A 19,945-nucleotide genomic window follows, 5' to 3' on the forward strand; every position below is an offset into this window, starting at 1 on the left:
AGCCTGCGTGGGATTCTCTCTCTCCTGTTCTCTGCCCCTCCCGTTCGCATAGGCTCAAGCTCTCTCTCTCAAAATAAATAAATAAACATTTAATAAATTAATTAAATTTAGTTTTAAAATATATGTTTTGACCTAAACATCCTATTAATTTATCTAAGGACAGAGAGTTAAAACTTAGTTATAAGAATGCTTTGCTTAAATAGTAAAAAACCAGCAACCATTTAATGTCTAGTAGTAAAGTATAACATGTTCATGCAAAGAAATATCATGTAATCACTAAGAGAAATATTGCATGGTATTTAATAACTCAAAAATATGTTATAAATAATGCATATAACTTTTAAGACATGTATGTAACAGGGGCTCCTGGATGGCTCAGTCAGTTAAGGCTGACTTTTGATTTCAGCTCACATCATGTCACTGTTAGTAGGATGGAGTCCCGTATTGGGCTGATGTGGAGCCTGATGCAGGGCTCGAACTCACGACCTGCAAGATCATGACCTGAGCCAGTCAGATGCTTAGTCAACTGAGCCACCTAGGTGCTCCTAAACAAAATAATTTTGAGTAAACTCTACCCCAACATGAGGTGGAAACTCACCCTGAGATCGGGAGTTGCACCCTCTACAAACTGAGCCAGGTGTCCTTGACCCATTCATTTTAACTCGTGTATGATGTCCCTATATACAAATATTTCACAATTTGTCCATTCCTCTGTTGGACATTTAGTTTATTTCCAGCTTTTGCTGTTAGAAACAATGGTGAAATGAACATTCTTGTTCATGTCTCCTTGGATATGTGTGCAGAAGAATCTCAGGAGAATATACCTAGAATTGGAATTGCCAGATTGAGGATATATACCCATTCAGCTTTTCTAGATATTGCTAAATTGGCTCTCCAAAGTGGATTCACTAGTTCACACTCTCTGCAGCAAGCACATTTCCTGTTTCTTCTCATCTTCATCAGACTTGCTCTTTCCAGATTTTTCTCAACTCCTTGTGAAATGCTATCTCATTATTTACCTTTTTAAGGGTTATTTATTTTTTTTTAGTAATCTCTACACCCATCGTGGGGTTCGAACTCACAACCCAAAGATCAAAAATCACATGGTCCACTGACTGAGCCAGCCAAGCACCCCAGCAACAGATCATTCTTAAAAGACCTTATGCCATCACTTACAGACACATCTGACACCAAAGCACTACTATAACATTGTATTTGTATTCCTGTTAGATGTTAACAAAGGATAGTCCTCCTCTCCTGGACTGGACTGGACCTAGGTAACAAAGGTGAAAACTGTACATGGGGCCAGAAGGCCTGGATTTGCACCCCAGCTGCTCTGTCACTCCTTAATTCTGTCCCCACCAGCAAGTGCAAACCTGACCTGCCTAGTGGGATTGCTGCCTGGAAGGTGAGGAGTCACTCTCTGCCTCCTCCTCTTCACTTCTGTCCCCAGATACATCATGACACTCTGCTTTGGGGCATTTACTCTTGTGGTTTCTCCGCCTGTTTGCCCTGTCTTCTTCACGAAAAGCTGACTTCTCGGTACGTTTTAAGCCTATTCAAAACAATGTTCCCTTCCTTCCCCAACCCAGCCAGTCACTTCTGGGTCAGATGTCCCTCCTTCACACTCCCATCACAGCTTGTGCCTGCCCCTGTCATAGCACTTAGCACTTTAACCTTTATCTGTGTCTCAGGTACAGTAGGGCCCTCGCTACTTTATTCATTGTTGCAACTACAGGCCCCAGCCTATAGGTAAGTAGTCTGTACACATTTGTAGAATTGAAGAACATTTACTCACCAAGCACTTTCCTGAACTTGACCTCCTCAGGAATGTCAGGGCCTCATATTGCAGCCATAGTGGTCTGGCCACAACCCTAAGACCATCAACCCACTTCTGGGTTACAGAGAAGGACAGCAAACTTGCAGTTTGTTAGGTAAGTTTAGAAGATAACATGTGTGGGGCGCCTGGGTGGCTCAGTCAGTTGAGCATCGACTTCAGCTCAGGTCATGATCTCACAGTTCATGGGTTCAGGCCCCTCATCCGGCTCCATGCTGACAGCTAGCTCAGAGCCTGGAGCCTACTTTAGATTCTGTATCTCCCTCTCTCTCTGACCCTCCCCTGCTCATGCTGTCTCTCTAAATAAACAAACAAACAAACAAAGAAAAAGAAGATAACATGACATTGTTAACCCACTTTTGATGTGTGTACACTATTAGCTATTCCACGGATTTGAAAGATCCCAGCCAAACTGCAATAACAGCAAAGAAGCATGTGAAGATGAAAACACACTCTTTGAAAAGGGAGCAGAGTCAAATGGAGAAAGCACTAAATGAAAATAAGGTAATCTGTAGTTTTTATCAGACTCACTTCTGTCTTTGAAAATTCTCAAAACATTCCAGTCAATAAGCCACTTTATTGACTTTTAAATGTTTATTTTTGAGAGAGAGAGAGACAGAGGGAGGGGCAGAGGGAGAGGAGAACAAAAGATCTGAAGCAGGCTCTGTGCTGACACCAGCAAGCCCGATGCAGGGCTCAAGCTCACAAACTGTGAGATCATGACCTGAGCTGAAGGTGTTGGCTTAACCCATTGAGCTACCCAGACGTACCTCAAAAATCCACTTTCTAAAATAAGAGATGGGTGCCTGGCTGGTTCAGTTGGTGGACTGTGTGATTCTTGATCTCGGACTTTTGAGTTCAGGCCCCACATTGGGTACACAGGCTGCTTAAAACCAAAATCATTGGGTGCCTTGGGTGGGTCAGTTGGTTGAGCATCCAACTTGTGGTTTCGGCTCAGGTCATGATCCCAGGGTCATGGGATTGATCCCAGAGTGGGGCTCTGCGCCAAGTGCTTGAGATTCTCTCTCACCTGCCCCTCCCTCCCCGTGGGGACTCTCTCTCTAAAATAAAATAAAATACGGGGCGCCTGGGTGGCTCAGTCAGTTAAGCCTCCGACTTCGGCTCAGGTCAGATCTCACGTTCGTGGGTTCGAGCCCTGCGGCGGGCTCTTTGCTGACAGCTAGCTCAGAGCCTGGAGCCCTGTTCTGTGTCTCCTTCTCTCTCTGCCCCTCCCCCTCTCATACTCTCTCTCTGTATCAAAAATAAATTTAAAAAAACATTTAAAAAAATAAAATAAATAAAAATAAAGGAGAGGGAGGGAGAGAGCAAGCGCTCTCCCATGTTGGGGAGAGGAAGAGAGAGTGGGAGACAGAGGATCTAAAGCAGGTTCTGTGCTGACAGCAGCAAGCCCAATGTGGTGCTCAAACCCAAAACCATGAGATCATGACCTTGAGCAGAAGTCAGATGTTTAAGGGACTGAGCCACCCAGGCACTGAAAAGAAATAAAATCTTTAATTTTTTTTTAATGTTTTATTTATTTTTGATACAGAGAGAGACAGAGCATGAGAGGGGGAGGGGCAGAGAGAGAAGGAGACACAGAACTGGAAGCAGGCTCCAGGCTCTGAGCTAGCTGTCTGCACAGAGCCTGACGCGGGGCTCGAACCCACAAACGTGAGATCTGACCTGAGCCGAAGTCGGAGGCTCAACCGACTGAGCCACCCAGGCGCCCCAGAAATAAAATCTTAAAAAAAATTTTTTTAATAGTCATTTTTGAGGGAGGAGACGAAGAGACAGAGAATACACAAGTGACGGAGAGGCAGAGAGAGGGGGAGACACAGAATTTGAAGCAGAATCCAGGCTCCATGCTGACAGCACAGAGCCTGACAAGGGGCGTAAACCCATGAACTGCCAGATTATGATCTGAGCTGAAGTTGGACACTTAGCCAACTGAGCGACCCAGGCACCCCCGAAAGAGAACAAAATTTTTCTTAATTTTTTTTTTAGTGTTTTATTTATTTTTTGAGACAGAGAAAGAGCATGAGCAGGAGAGGGGTAGAGAGAGAGGGAGACACAGAATCCGAAGCAGGCTCCAGGCTCTGTTCAGAGCCCAATGCGGGGCTTGAACCTATGAACTGTGAAATCATGACCTGAGTCAAAGGTGGACACTTAATCGACTTGAGCTACCCAGGCGCCCCAAAAGAAATAACACCTTAAAATAAATAAAATTTAAAGAATAGAAACAGGCATTCTCATTTATTGCTTATGAGTAAAAAAAAGATATAATCTTGAGGTGCCTTTTTATTTCCTAAATAAACTAAAAATATATATTAAAAAATTTTTATATAGTTTATTTTTGAGACAGAGAGAGACAGAACACGAGTGGAAGAGGAGCAGAGAGAGGAGACACAGAATCTGAAACAGGCTCCAGGCTCTAAGCTGTTAGCAGAGCCCAATGTGGGGCTCGAACTCAGAAACGGCAAGATCATGATCTGCCCTGAAGTCAGATGCTTAACCGACTGAGCCACCCAGGCGCCCCTAAAAATACATATTATAGGGGTGCCTGGATGGCTCAGTCGGTTAAGTGTCGGCTTCAGCTCAGGTCATGATCTCACCGTTTGTGGGTTCAAGCCCCGTGTCAGGCTCTGTGCTGACAGCTCAGAGCCTAGAGCCTGCTTCAGATTCTGTATCTCCTCTCTCTCTGATCCTCCCCTGCTCGTGCTGTCTCTGTCTCTCAAAAATAAATTTAAAAAAATATATATATATAAATATCATGAAGTTGGGGCACAAACTTCATGAAATTATTTTTCTTTTTTTTTATTTTTTAAAAACATTCATTTTTGAGAGAGAGAGACAGAGAGACAGAGTTTGGTTGAGGGAGGGGCAGAGAGAGATGGAGACACAGAATCTGAAGCAGGCTCCAGGCTCTGAGCTGTCAGCACAGAGTGCAATGCAGAAATCAAACTCACGAACCATGAGATCATGACCTGAGCCAAAGTCAGATGTTTAACCAACTGAGCCACCCAGGCGCACTATGAGATTATTTTTCTAATTACCAAGTTTTGGGCTGATTTTTAGAAATTATTGTGTTATCTTTTGCTTGATACAATTGTCACTTAGATAAATGTAGCTGCAATGGTTTAACACAAGGAATAGTCAGACTCTTCCAAAAAAACTTCTTCCTTCAGTTGAGTCAATGGATGTAGTTTCAAGAAATAGAAAATTTATAGGTCAGCTTCTTCTGAACTATATTAAAAAATACTTTAGGGGCGCCTAGGTGGCTCAGTCGGTTAAGTGTCCGGCTTTGGCTCAGGTCATGATCTCAGGGTTTGTGGGTTCAAGCCCTGCGTTGGGCTCTGTGCCGACAGATAGCTCAGAGCCTGGAGACTGCTTCACATTCTGTGTCTCCCTCTCTCTCTGACCATCCCCTGTTCCCACTGTCTCTCTCTGTCTCTCAAAAATAAATAAAAAACATTAAAAAAAAATTTTTTTTTAACTTTGAAAATGTTCAAACCTGGGGACCCTGGCTGGCTCAGTTGGTAGAGCATATGACTCATGATCCCATGCTGGGTACAGAGATTACTTAAAATAAAAAAACCTTAGGGGCATCTGGGTGGCTCAGTTAAGCGTCTAACTTCAGCTCAGTCATAATCTAAGTTTGTGGGTTCAAGCCCCACGTCAGGCTCACTGCTCTCAGCACAGAGCCTGCTTCAGATTCTGCCCTCCAACCTCTCCTCTGCCCTCCCCCTGTTTGTATTCTTTTTCAAAAATGAAAAATAAAAGGGAAATGTTTTAATTTCTATAATACTGAAATCTGTATATGTTTAGTAGTGCAACTATCAACTAATTCATAAAATCATTTATTGGGACCCCATAGCTAATTACTTAAGTTTAATGTTATTGATTCTTGTTCACCTTCAATCCACAATACCTCATAATCTCAAGATTGACAAATCGTGCTCTGTCTCTGTCTCAAAAATGAATAAACATTTAAAAAGTTTTTTAAATTTAGATTTATTTATTTTGAGAGAGAGGGCGTGCGTGTGCAAAGAGGGGAGGGGCAGAGTCAGAGAGGGAGAAGATCTCAAGCAGGCTCTGAACTATCTGCGCCACAGCCTTATGCAGAACTTGAACTCACAAACCATGAGATTATGACCTGAGCCAAATCAAGAGTCAGACACTTAACAGACCGAGCCACCCTGGTGCCCCTGAGGATTTTATTTTTAAGCAATGTCTACACCCAATGAGGGGCTCGAACTCACAACTCCAAGTTCAAGGGTCTTAATCTCCACCAACCTAGCCAGCCAGGCACCTAATTCCCTGCTTTTCAACCATATACTTAATTCTCCTTGATTATTTTATATATGGTAGAAAATCAAACATCCAACACTATTTGAAATGACTTATTTGAGGGGCCTCTGGGTGGCTCAATCAGTTAAGTGTCCAACTCTTGATCTTGGCTCAGGTCATGATTTTGCACTTGATGGGTGGAGCCCTCAGTCTCCGTGCTGACGACACGGAGCCTGCTTAGGTTCTATCTCTCTCTCCCTCTTTCTGCCCCTACCCACTCATGTTATGCGCTCTCTCATAACAAATCAATAAACTTAAAAAAAAAATAGTGATTTGATTTACGTCTTTTATTACATCATCCAGCTGAATATAGTGAATTAGTGCCAAATTAAAATATCTAGAAACTTTTCTAAACTTTTGGCTGAAAAAGTCCAGATTGTCTAACACTGGCTAGTTCTATGTAAAATTCAATCAGAATTTTATGTAAAGATTCTCACTGAACTCATTTTAAATTTTTTTTTAATGTCTTTATTTTGAGAGACAGAGCAGAGATTGAGCGGGGGAGGGGCAGAGAGGGAGACAGAATCTGAAGCAGGCTAGAGGCTCCAAGCAAGCAGTCAGCAGAGTCCAATGCGGGGCTCGAACCCATCAACCATGAGATCATGACCTGAGCCGAAGCCGATACTTAATTGACTGAGCCACCCAGGCGCCCCATAATTACAATGCTTTAATGTTTTTATATTTTTTATTAAAACATTTTCTTTTAATGTTGAATTATTTTTGAGAGAGAGCGACAGAGTCTGTCTGGGCAGGGGAGGGACGGAGAGAGAGGAAGATACAGAATTCAAAGCAGGCTCCAGGCTCTGAGCTGTCAGCACAGAGCTTGAACCCATGAACTGTGAGATCATGACCTGAGCCAAAGTCAGATGCTTAACTGACTGAGCCATCCAGGTGCCCCTGCATCCATAATGATGGAATTTTACCACCTTGATGTATGTTTTCCTAGAAGTTTTCTTATAATCTAGACTGTGATACTACATTATATGTACATTTTGTTCTTTGGAAGTCTTTGTTAAAAACACTTTATATCTGAGTGTTCAGTTTCACCTATTTTAACTATCAAACTCAAAACTCAATTTGTATGTACTCTAAATATATACATTTAGACAGGGACACCTATAGGTGGCTCAGCTCATGTTCTCACCATTCATGAGTTTGAGCCCCAAATTGGATGTCTACTGGCAGCTCAGGACCGTGTTTAGATCCTCTGTCTCCCTCTCCCTCTGCCCCCTCCCCTGCTCGCATGTGTACTTGGGTGCGCTTGCTTGTACGCATTCTCTCTCTTTCAAAAATAAACATTGGGGCGCCTGGGTAGCTCAGTTGGTTAAGCGTCCGGCTTTGGCTCAGGTCATGATCTCACTGTTCGTGGGTTCAAGCCCCGCATGGGGCTCTGTGCTGACACCTGGCTCAGAGCCTGGAGCCTGCCTCAAATTTCTTTATCTCCCTCTCTCTCTGACCCTCCCCTGCTCACTCTGTCTCTCAAAAATAAATAAAACACTGTTAAAAAAATTTAAAGAAAACAAAAATAAACATTTAAATATACATAAACATATATAAATATATACCTTTTTTGTTGCTTTTATCAATACATTGATTCAAATCTTGGAGGTCATTATTCCTAACGGTTTATTGTACAAATAGACTGCATGCATAAAAACATGCTTTATATTTTAAGTTTTATTGTATTTTCCAATTATGGTACAATTAATGTAAATAAAATGCACAGATCAGGTGTCATTTTGAGGAGTTTGAAAGTTGTATAACACCCATATTATCACTTTCTATTATCTTACATTAGTTTTGTCTGTTCATGAATTTCATATTAATGCAATTTTACATATATATTCCTTTTTTTAAGTTTATTTATTTTGAGATAGAGTGCGCAGAGGAGGGGCAGAGAGAGAGAATCCCAAGGTTCTACACCATCAGTGCAGAGCCTGATGCACAACTCGAACTGATGAACTGTGAGATCATGACCTGAGCTGAAACCAAGAGTCGGAGGCTTAACCTGAGCCACCCAGGTGCCCCTGTACATACTTCCTCCTTAATGTCTGGCTTATTTCACCTACATATTGTTTTTGAGATGTATCCTTTTTGTTGCATATATCCCCACATTTCTTTCTTTTTTGAAAGAGACAGAGACGGTGTGACTGGGGGAGGGACAGAGAGAGAGAGAAGAGGAGAGAGACTATCCCAAGCAGGCTCTGTTCTGCCAGCGTAGAGTTCCACTTGAGGCTTGAACTCACAAAAATGTGAGACCATGACCTGGGCTGAAACCAAGAGGCCGATGCTTAACTGACTGAGATACTCAGGCACCCCAGGGTATTACTATTTTTAAGAAATGTCCTCATTGATGGCTCAGTCAGTTAACATCTAAATTTTGATTTTGGCTCAAGTCATTCATGATCTTGAGGTTTGTGAGACTGAGCCTCACATTGGGCTCTGTGCTGAGCACAGAGCCTGCTTGAGATTCTCTCTCATCTTCTCTCAAAATAAACAATAAAAAAAATAGTTTGCTGGGCGCCTGGGTGGCTCAGCCAGTTAAGCCTCCAGCTTCAGCTCAGGTCAGATCTCACGTTCATGGGTTCGAGCCCTGTGTCAGGCTCTGTGCTGACAGCTAACTCAGAGCCTGGAGCCTGCTTCCGGTTCTGTCTCCTCTCTCTGCCCCTCCCCCTCTCATGCTCTCTCTCTGTATCAAAAATAAAACATTAAAAAAAATTTTTTTTAAAGTTTGCTCTTAACCAGTTGAGCATATTGAATAAGGCTGAGCTCATTTTGAATATCTGATCTCATTAGTATATGAGACTCAAGACCCAGGGGAAAGAACTTTCTGGGTCAGAGACTTCAATTAAGGTACCACGTTCAGAGAATTACTGTTCAAGCTGGATCTCTTACATACTCCTCCTGTAGTACAAAATACAGGGTGTGTCCCAGCCTGCATAAAACTCTGGTCTTGTTCAATAGGCTCTAAGAAGAGAGACTTAATAATTTAAGTGCATGTTGACCCACAACAGGCTCCAAAGAAATCCTCCTAGGGCAAGAGGACAAAGGAAGATTTTTTTTAAGGTAGTATCTACACCCAATGTGGGGCTCAAACTCATGACCATGGGATCAAGGGTTGCAGGTTTTGTCAATTGAGCCAGCCAGGTGCCCTAAAGAAAGATTTTTTTTAAGTGAGCAAGTGGCTTCCAGGTCAGAAAAAAGAAGTCTAGGTTAGTTGGCAAACTGGAGAAAGGATACAATTTTCTTGAGTATCCAAATAGAGAAGAGAGCAATACTGTGGTACTGTTAAAGCATTAGGTCAGTTAGAAGTGCACATGGAAAGGATTTTGGAATTTTTGATATCCATTTTTCCAAAAGACCTTTTTTAATCATGGAAATAAAAGATTTCCCATATAAACTTTCCCAACTCTTAGTATGCTTTCCCTTCAAACTCTAAGTTCTCCTCTCCTTCAGGAGGTTTTAAAGTCTTCATTTGTAAAGTCAGGATATTAGTTTTAATACTTTTTTATTTATTTTAAAAATGAACACAGCAATTAGTAGTAACAAAGACCAGAAGTAAATGGTTTTGTCTGCCACCTGTAAAGATGTTTTTTTTTTTCAAATCGTGGTCAGTGAATGACAAAGGCAGCTGTCACTGCCACAGAAGCACTTTCATTGACATTTTTAGTACTGGAATGCTTAGGGGATTTTGCCTTTCCCAAGGAGTCAACTGCTTTCTGTCCTTTATTTTCATTTAATAATTTTTGAACTTGTGAGAGACTGTTAGTTTCTTCAATTCACTCTCCCATTTCCTCTTTATTTATTTACTTTTAAAAGTTTATGTATTGGAGAGAGGGGCAGAGAGAGGGAGACAGAGAATCCCAAGCAGGCTCTGTGCTGGTGATGCAGAGCTCAATATGGGGCTCGAAATCGCAAACCGTGAGATTGTGACCTGAGCCCAAAAGCCAAGTGTCGGACACTTAACTGACTGAGCCACCCAAGCACCCCAACCCCTTCCTCGTAAATAAAGTGCCAATTTTATTCAGAACAGCAATGCATTGAGGTTTAAGATTGTATTTCTGAGTTTCTCTTGTTAGTTGGGGTATGGAGATGTACCTCAAAGTGTTCTGTGAGTTTCTGAGACTTTTAAGTCTTAAACGGGGAAGTTTTCTTTTTCCTGCTGTCTAGAATGCAGATGTAGTTGAAACTCCTGCAGCCATATTTGATGCTGGGTATAGAAAAAATTCCTAAGTTGCCAGAACTCGTGATATCATAATGCTGAGCTTCACAAGGTCTCTATTATTTAACTCTGGACTTCACTAAGAAGAGTGCAAAATAAACATTGTCATTGTTACAACTTTTTTGTTACATGGTGGGAGGCAGGGGGACCCACATTAAAATGCTTATTTATAAGGAAGTTCTCTTCAGAACCCCTGTATGGCCCAGTCCCTTAAGGTTGAGCATCCAGCACTCTTGGTTTGGGCTCAGGTTATGATCCTAGGGTGATGGGATCAAGACCCACATGGGATTCCACGCTGAGCAGAGAACCTTCTTAAGATTCTCTCTCTCTCTCTCTCTCTCCCTCTCCAATTTGCACACACTCTCTCAAAAATAAAATTTAAATTTAAAAAAATGTAACAATGTTGTCTTAAATACACAGTAGTACCACCTTATCTGAGGGGAATAAGTTCTAGACCTCCCCGTAGATGCCTGAACCACAGAGAGTGAGTGTCAAATTCTAGTTATACTTTTTCCCTATACATACATTCCTATGATAAAGCTTAAGTTAGGCACAGTAAAAGACAATAAAACTGATTATAAACTTACACCTTAAAAAATTAATAAATGTAGTCTCTCTCAAATTACCTTATTGTACTGTACTCACCCTTCTTGTGATAATATGAGATGTAAAAATGAAGGGAAGTGAGTGATGCAGGCATGGTCTTAGCGTTAGGCTACTATAGACCTTCTGAGGACTGGTCAGGAGGATCACATGCTTCCGGACCGCAGTTGACCTCCGGTAACTGAAACCACAGAAAATGAAACCTAGATAAAGGGGGACTACTATACTACCACTTTGCAAGCTAGTGTTTTTTTCCTTAGGGCCCCCACAATGGAATTTTAAAGGTTACTAGTGGAGAGGTATGACAGGGAGGCCGTTGTGGACAATATAAAATGAAACTATGCTATAATACATGTGACAAATAAGAAGACACTATTTTCAAAAATATTGAAAAAATAACCAAATATAAATTTTAAGTAAAAAATTACCACTGAAATTAAAAGCTCAGTAACTATAAATGCAAGAAGCATAAACCTAAATTGAACTCCCATGTGGAAGAACACGAGCCATGAAAGACATTTGTAGGAACTGTTGGGAAAGCCTGAACATGGACTAGACTACAGGATTACTATTATTTGAATTTACCCTGAACGTCTCAGAGATGGAAAGCACAAAAGATAAGGGTGGGGCGCTTAGGTGGCTCAGTCGGTTAAGCATCCAACTTCAGCTCAGCTCAGGATCTCATCGTTTTTGAGTTTGAGCCCTGTCCTGAGCTCTGTACTTTTGGATTCTGTGTCTCCCTCTCTGCCCCTCCCCTGCTCGCATTTTCTCTCAAAACTGTTAAAGGAAAACTTTATAATAATAGCTATAAAAATTACTATTTATAAGGGGACCCGGCTGGCTCATTGGCTCATTGGGTGGAACTTGCAAGTTGTTAAAGCCCCACATTGGGTGCAGAGATTACTTAAAAATAAAATCTTTAAACAAACAAAAAAACGTACTACTTATAAGCAGTAGATAAATACGCTTTATTTATTTTCACTTTATTAGTTTGAGAAAGAGCACCTGTGTGAGTGATGAAGGGGCAGACTCTCAAGTAGGCTCTACACAGCAGGAACTTGATCTCATGACTGTGCGATTAAGACCTGAGCCGAAATCAACAGCCAGACACAAGACTAAGCCACCCAGATGACCCTTTAAGTAAACCTAACGTGGGGCTTGAACTCACAACCCCAAGATGAAGAGTCATATGTTTTCCTGAGCCAGACAGGCACCCTGTGACTGATTTATGAACCTCTTTTTCCATAAAGATTTACCTTCAGACCTTTACAGAATGACTTCTGCTCATTTTTGGAGGAAAACACAACACATAAGACCAATTAGTTACTCTCCGTATTCTCATCTTTTTTTTTAAAGCCACATAATTGCCTACTGGGTTGACACTAAACATGAAATGTCTGCATCCTACATAGGCCTACCAAAGTAATTAGAGTCCAAGTGGGATAACGAAAAGCCTGTGAAGTCTAAACTTGCATGTGATTTATTCTTTTCATTATTACAACTCGAAGAGGACATCAGCTGCAACAGATACCAAGAATGAGAAGGCATTGCCAATTCAATGTATTTGATAGCCCTGGAAAATGCATAAACTGGTTACAGCAGCTTTTGAAATTTCATCCATCTGTTCATACTTTTAATGAATAAAATAGCATTGCTTGGTATTTGGTAAAACAGATAAGGGCGACTCCCTTGCTCAGGCCCCAAGAAAAATTGGGTTGCCACTTTGCACGAAAACACAGAATTGTGGTTATCCTTTGAAAACTTAAAAGATTTCCTTCCTTAATATAATTTATGCCTGCTGCTTTTGTGTGCTTTTGTACATAAAAGGTAACATTTATGTTTATTTTTGAGAGAGAGCGCATAAGTAGGGGAGGGGCAGAGAAAGGGAGACCATCTTAAACAGGCTCCAGGCTCTGAGCCTGTTAGCCCAGAGCCTGATGCAGGGCTCAAACCCACAAACCGTGATATCATGACCTGAGCTGAAGCCAGACACTCAACCGACTGAGCCACCCAGGCGCCCCTCAAGTTAGCATTTTATTTTGATGTTAAACCTCCTTTTGAAAACATTTAGCAATTAATACACACAAATGTTTATGATTAAGTTCATCTGTGGACAAAGTGGTATTGCTGGAATATCAAATTGTTAAGAGGTCATGGACTGTTAAGACATACTCCAATTTGCGGTGCCTGAGTGGCTCAGTCACTTGAATCCCAACTCTTGAATACAGCTCAGGTCATGAACTCACCGTTTGAGATAGAGCCTCCCATCAGGCTCTGTGCAGACAGGAGAGCCTGCTTGGAATTCTCTCCTCGATCCCTCCATTCCTTGTGCTCTTTCAAAATAAACACACACACAAAAACCCACAAGATATACTCCCAACATGAGATAAAATGTGAAAAAAAAAAAAAACCCACCTTCAGTTAGGTATGGTATCAGGCATATTGGCAAATTTCTATGTAAATCCTCAGAAACATTAAGGAACTTCTTCCCCAGGTCTCTGCCCCTGCCCCGCCCCCATGCTCTAAATAAATGAACATTTAAAGAATAGCACCATACCGAATACCCAAAATGGCCAGTTTTCAGTGTGCTTTGCTGTTTAATACCTTGAGGGTAATCCAAATGCAATCAAGATAAAATTAAGCAAGAATGTCCACCCTAGATTTGTTATTACTTTTCGCTAGTTTCAGTCCATTCTTTAATAGTTAACACAAGCTTCATGCAAGGGACTCAACTATGGGAAAGACCATACCTCTGATGAAGTCTCTGTGTAAAGAAAAAAGTTTGAGGTTTCTATTTCAGTCAAGTTAAGGATTTTCATTGAACTTATTTAGCTTAAAAACTGAAGAAATACTTCTTTTAGGCTATATAAAGGTATACGGTTAGTATCTCATGGAGTTCAAAATAATATGCAGGATTTATTAAAATATACCAGTAACAGAAGTCAGAAGGGGAAATGGGAGTAAGTTATTCTACCCCTTCCCGCTTGTATTCATTCTCTCCCTCTCTCCCAAATTAAAAAATAAAGAGTCAAGTTGCCAATCATTTCTAAATCAAAGTGTACTACTGACAAGGCTTTTTTCTTGCAACATCTAAAACATACCAAGGGAGCAGGAAATATACAGTGAATGTGCTGGAAAGTAAGAAAATTCTGTATCATCAGTGGCAGAAATGGTAACAGCTAGTCAGAAATGGATTTAACAGCACATTCAAATACAGCATGAACAATCTGAATCTAACTCTTGGCGGATCAAAGAAAACCTCTTAAAACGTGTTTTTAGGCAAACACCAATAATAAGAACAAAGCGATTTTAACAAAGCTGAAGTCTACAAGTTTCCAATGTTCTTCTTTGAATATACTTAAATTCTTACCGTTCACTGTCCTGGAAAACAGTTTTATGCAGGATTGTATTCCACTGAAATGACAGTTAACACAAAATTGCTGACTCTGCATGAACATGAGGCACTTCAAATGCTTCGGTTTTAGTTTAGGTTTATGGAAGGCTCGAGTCAATCCTCTGGAAACAGGCTCACCCAGCCAGTTTCCTTTTTCTGTTCCCCTAGCTATGCCCCCTTTCATGTTTGATAGGACATCTACACATTGTCCTCTTCCCTCCCACCTTAAAGGGATATGGCAACTTTCAAGGGGTAGAGTTTTTACAAGAATACAATTAAGGATATCTGCAAGTTTCTTACACCTGGATTCTCATTCTCTTTAATCTGTTACCCCGTAACTCACAGTAACTCTAGTAACCTGTAAACCCACAGGTGCCAAATGTCACTTGTTACCTAAAACCTAAAACACATATAAAACCACTTTCATTAATACAGTAATAATCTTGAGCCAATAAAGGGAGAGAATAAATGTAAACCAAGTTTATTTTGCTTTTTAAGTAGTGTTCTTAAAGCACTACAGCTTGGTAAACAATGTAAATTAGTATAAGTCATCTCAAAAGCCAGAGTTTTGTTTTGTTTGTTTTTTAATGAGTTGTTAAAAAGATGCAGCCTATTCTAACAGGATAAATATTTTTAACCATTTCACTTCGAGTTAATGAAGGCTCACAAATGAGCAACACTCCTCATTGAGGAAAACAAAAAGCTGTTGTCGACAAGCGACAGCACACACACACAAAAACAAAAAGAACTGTGTAAAAATAACTAACTGTGTTCCCATATTTTTTGAAGTCGCTTTACAATGGGATGATATGCACATGATCTTGCTGCAAACTTGCCATACAGACTTGTAATACATATAGTCTAGACAAACGATTCAGTCCAAGAGGTGCTAACTTCAGACAATGCAGCACTATAATCCTTTTAACAACGCAATTTGTTTTACTCATTATCTTTTTCTTCTAGGCCGAAATAAGGCTAGAAAGAAAATGCTCCCTAATTAAAAATTGGTACTGTTTACAGGAAAATTGTGTAATTTTGCATTAGAATTTACAAGTATATGTTCAAATTGAATTTACCTCCTCCCCCCATCCCAGCCACAAAATGGGCATGAAGTAAAATTTTTAAAAATGCCGTAATTTTTAACTTCATGCAAACTAAATAAAGATGACCAAAACAAAAGCTTAAACAATGGAAGGATATTTCACAGAAAATTTCTTATACAAAAAACACATAAGAAAAAGGGCCACTAGGTGACATTTTAATTTACAAATTGGCATCATTTTGGTCGACAAATATCCAGATGCTGTTTTCTTCTGCTAACAAGAGTTGCAGAGAGGGAAAAAAAACAAAAACAAAAAAACCCAACCAAAAAAATCCAGCATGACTTCTGATTTTAATCACACATTTCTTCCGGAATTTCATGTGGATTAAGGATGCCAGGGACAGACATTTGAAGTTTATGTTTCTCTTCCTGAGCCTGTCGAAGGGCTGTTTCTCTTTCTTCCAAAAACAGATCAGACGTATCTTCACCTGCAAACTCCTGTGAAAATAAGATAGTTGAGGTGTCAACATAACAAAACCTCAATTTTGGAAAATGACCTGCTGGGAGCGAGGGAGAATAGACAAGCACCTCTTTTTGCTTACACAAGAATGGAATTTACCCTTCCATTCGTATGGTTTCTTTATTTAGGGGGTGGGGGGAGAGAATGCTTCCACATAGTACACATAAGAGCAGGAGAGAAAAAAATCCTAAGCAGGCTCTGCACTGTCAACATAGAGCCCAACGCAGGGCTTGATGCCACGAACCGTGAGACAGTGACCTGAGCAGAAATCAATGAGTTAGACACGTAACCAACTGAGCCATCCAGGCATCCCCAATAGATGGGTTTAAATTATAGTATATTGCTAGAATTCTGTGTAAGTAAATTAAAACCAAAGGTGTTAGTGGGGTTAAAAAGGGTTATAAAAAGAAGAATTTCTGATGTCATATATAAAGAGATTTAAAAAGCTGTTTCTTAGGGCACCTGGGTGACTCAGTCTTGGTTAAGAGTCTGATTCTTGATTCTGGCTCAGGTCATGATCTCACAGTTCAGGAATTAGAGCCCGGTGTCAGGTTCTGTGCTGAGAGTGTAAAGCCTGCTTGGTATTCATTCCCTCTCTCCCCCTTCCCTGCTCTCTCTCAAAATAAATGAATAAATTTTTAAAAATTATCTGATTTGTCATAATTCCCTAAAATGGACTCCTCTAACTAACAGAATGGGTATAAAATCCCCACAGGAACTGCTAATGTATTTTTCTTTCCCCATTTCCCACAACTTAAAAATCATCTGTAGGATGTAGTAACAGTACTGCAACACACCTTTATTATTATCGAAAATTATGTTAATAACACACCTCCAAAAACTTTTCAAATCCATCCTCTTGTCAACTATGTTTTATAGTTTTTCACTATGGATCAGTCTCAGAATAGGTAAACCTGCATATTATTCAAAAAGCCCACTCGTTTTGCTTCACACACAAAAAGGTTAATTCCACAAAGCAACAACAAATCATATCTAATCTTAATACTTCTGCCAAGTGCAAACAAAATACATACCTTTATTTGTACTAGGAAATCCCTAAGATGTTCCTTGAAAGCAGGAATATCCTGATTTAAGCTGAAAAGCCCTGTCACAAAGAGCTTTACTTGAGCACTGCAAATGAAAACACAACAATTAAATAATCACTATTTTTTAACGTGAAAAATATATGCGTATTAAAAAGCATATTTACTCTTGTAGATGTGGGAATGCAGATTTAAGGAGATTTGCCACATATTCCTGAATGAACATTTGGTTGTTAACCGGATTTCCAGGATTTAAGGGTGTACTTATTTTTCCTTCTTCAACCAAATTAAACATATATGCAAGTATTGACGCATGCATTGTCAAACCTGTTGATAAAAAGAACATTATGAACTCCAACATGTAACAGCAATGGAAACACTTAACATTTTCACGACTTTATGTGCTTACCAGCAGTATGTGAGGTGTCGGTCACAACAGAAAAGATATGCTGAAGAATATCACAAAAATAAGTTTGATAGAAACTCTGAGCTGCAGCTTCTTCTTGTGCAACATTTTGTAAGAGTGTAAAAAGTATCTGTAAGCCTAAAATGTACAGAACAACGAAAAGTAAATTCTCTATCAACTCTAAAATAGCATTACCAAGTACACATCTATTAAAGAAACCAATTACTATTTATAAACAAAATAGCAGTGCTCAGGTGGCTTAATCGGTTGAGTACTCGACTCTTGATTGATTTCAGCTCAGGCCATGATCCAAGGGTTGTGGGCTAAAGCCCAGTGATGGGCTCCAAAATGAGCATGGAGCCTGCTCAAGATGATAGGTTTCTTTCCCTCTACCCCTCTTCCCAACTTGCACAGTCTAAAATAAGAGGGATAAAACATATCTAGCAGGAGATGCAAAATTCCTTAGAAGCACAAAGAAAAAGCATGTGAGGGGGGAGACACTGGGTAAGAGATGTTCCTCTACTTTGAATTTTATGCCCATCTCCCCATAATTCAATCCTGCCTATGGACTCACTATGATAGAGAGGATTAAACTGTTTTCAGGACTTTCTTAGACCTATATACCAAATGATGCACTCAAATCCCTAGTAACAAATGCTAACTACCTGGCTACAACTACAGACCTATCTGTAAGAGTCTATACAGTTTGTGTATTGGGAGGGCAAATGAATAAAAGGACATAATTTCTGTGTATTTACCAGTGTCTGCAACATTCCTCATAGTATGTTTGAAAGCCCAAATAATAGAGTCCAAAACAAGTTTAAATTGTGCAGGTGGTATAGCCAGGAATGCTGGGAAACAATGAGAATTGACAGCCTGAAGTAGTAAGAAAAAGTTGGTTCTGTGTTCAGGATATTCTTCAAAGTCCTAAAAACAAAATTTCAATGCCTTAATTATGTTAAATAAGAGAGAAAAAGTAAACCTTAATTTATAATAAAAGTCTGGAGTTGTTAGTGGGTCCCATGGTTCAGTCAGTTAAAAGTCCAATTCCTGATTTAGATTCAGGTCAAGATTACAAGGTTCCAGAGATGAAGCTTGATGGAGCTTACTTGGGATTCTCTGTCTGCCCCTCTCATGCTGGCATGTGCACACTCTCTCTCAACATAAATAAACTTAAAACAAAACAACCCACATAAAGAACATCACATTTTCTACTAATTCAGACTATTACTAACACTTTATGATAGTGACTTTGAGACTAATACAGACTTGAAAATTTTTGTGCTGCTATGTAAATTCATAAACTTACATCTACATTTTTCCTTCCTGCTTAATGTATTTTCCCATTTCTTACAAGCATACAGTACACACTTAGAAGTGAAAAATGCAGACCTGCCTTTTCATTTAAACAAATTAGTACCAATAAATTCTTAATGCTTAAAACACAGCAATTTTTTACTTCACTAAATGCTAGCTGCTATTTGAATGTTACAATCTATCAAATTTACCACTATTTGGCTGTTAAGACCTCTTTAATAGTAATTTTTTAAAAAATATAAATATTTCTCTGGTCTGTAAGTTCAAATGTTTAACTCCAGATCTTAAAATTTAACACTATTCTCATAGGTATCATTTATACTTTGAAGAGTTACATACTCCAAAATATCTCATTATAATTGAAATATAAACCACATACCTTATTTATCATATTCAATGTGCATTCAAAAACAGCATCAAATATTTGAGGTATTTCAGCTGTTATATGTCCTCCTAACTTATTGACAATAATAGCCATAGTACTAAGCACTTCTGGTTCTCTAGCAGCTGGGACATTTCTCTGATAATCAATGAGAACTGCATCCAACAGAGGAGGAACAAAATTTTCGGCTACCTATTAAAAAAAAATTAAATTTTATTCTATGCACACTTGCTAACTAATGTAAATAGCTAGACTGGCGTTGTATTGACATTTAAGTATCTGCTTAAAACTGGAAAACGGCACATTTAAATTTGGTTTTTGGAGATTAAAACTTTTTAGCAAAAGAAACCAAGAAATAGTAATTGACTGGAAAGAGCCAAGGACATACTGTAGAGCACAAGTTTGTTATTACTAAGGCAACCATGGCCCCAAATCAAGCAACTGGCTCCATGTGACTATGAGAAAACCAGGATTCTATGTGAGATAACCTACCTAAAAGGAAAGAAAATTCCTCCCTAAACAATGATCACTTTCATCAATGCATATAATGTCTATTAAAACCAAGCAGCTCATATATAATACAAAGTAGAAACCTATCAATGATTTTAACTTAACGAATACTGAGGAATATTTTAATAAACAAAAATAACCATCCCTTACACTTGTGTAAGGAATTGGAACTGTACCAGAAGTACCGTGGGTTTCCATGAGTGTCAATAAACAGGGTCATCTTAAGGTAAAATTTACATGCTTCTGAGAGGTTCCTTACTAAAACATGGACAATAAATACAAGCACTGTTTCCTATAACTGAAGATTACCAGTGTTAGTCCC

At 39.6% G+C, this 19,945-nt stretch overlaps 1 protein-coding gene across 3 annotated transcripts in view; it reads right to left on the minus strand.

Annotated features, from left to right (window-relative positions):
- Positions 1–14,868: 14,868 nt before the first annotated feature.
- Positions 14,869–19,945, minus strand: part of XPO1 (exportin 1) — a 44,328-nt gene continuing 39,251 nt past the window's right edge. For all 3 annotated transcript variants that reach the window (XM_029937441.1, XM_029937440.1, XM_029937439.1), the window contains 6 exons: positions 19,111–19,305; positions 18,173–18,341; positions 17,418–17,552; positions 17,176–17,335; positions 17,000–17,096; positions 14,869–15,943 (listed from right to left, as the gene is read on the minus strand). In XM_029937441.1, coding sequence (XP_029793301.1) covers positions 15,797–15,943; positions 17,000–17,096; positions 17,176–17,335; positions 17,418–17,552; positions 18,173–18,341; positions 19,111–19,305 — 903 coding nt within the window. In that variant the 3' untranslated portion in view covers positions 14,869–15,796. The remainder of the gene's footprint in view (positions 15,944–16,999; positions 17,097–17,175; positions 17,336–17,417; positions 17,553–18,172; positions 18,342–19,110; positions 19,306–19,945) is intronic.

This window comes from Suricata suricatta, chromosome 4, assembly GCF_006229205.1.
Source record: "Suricata suricatta isolate VVHF042 chromosome 4, meerkat_22Aug2017_6uvM2_HiC, whole genome shotgun sequence".
Lineage (NCBI taxonomy): Eukaryota > Metazoa > Chordata > Mammalia > Carnivora > Herpestidae > Suricata > Suricata suricatta.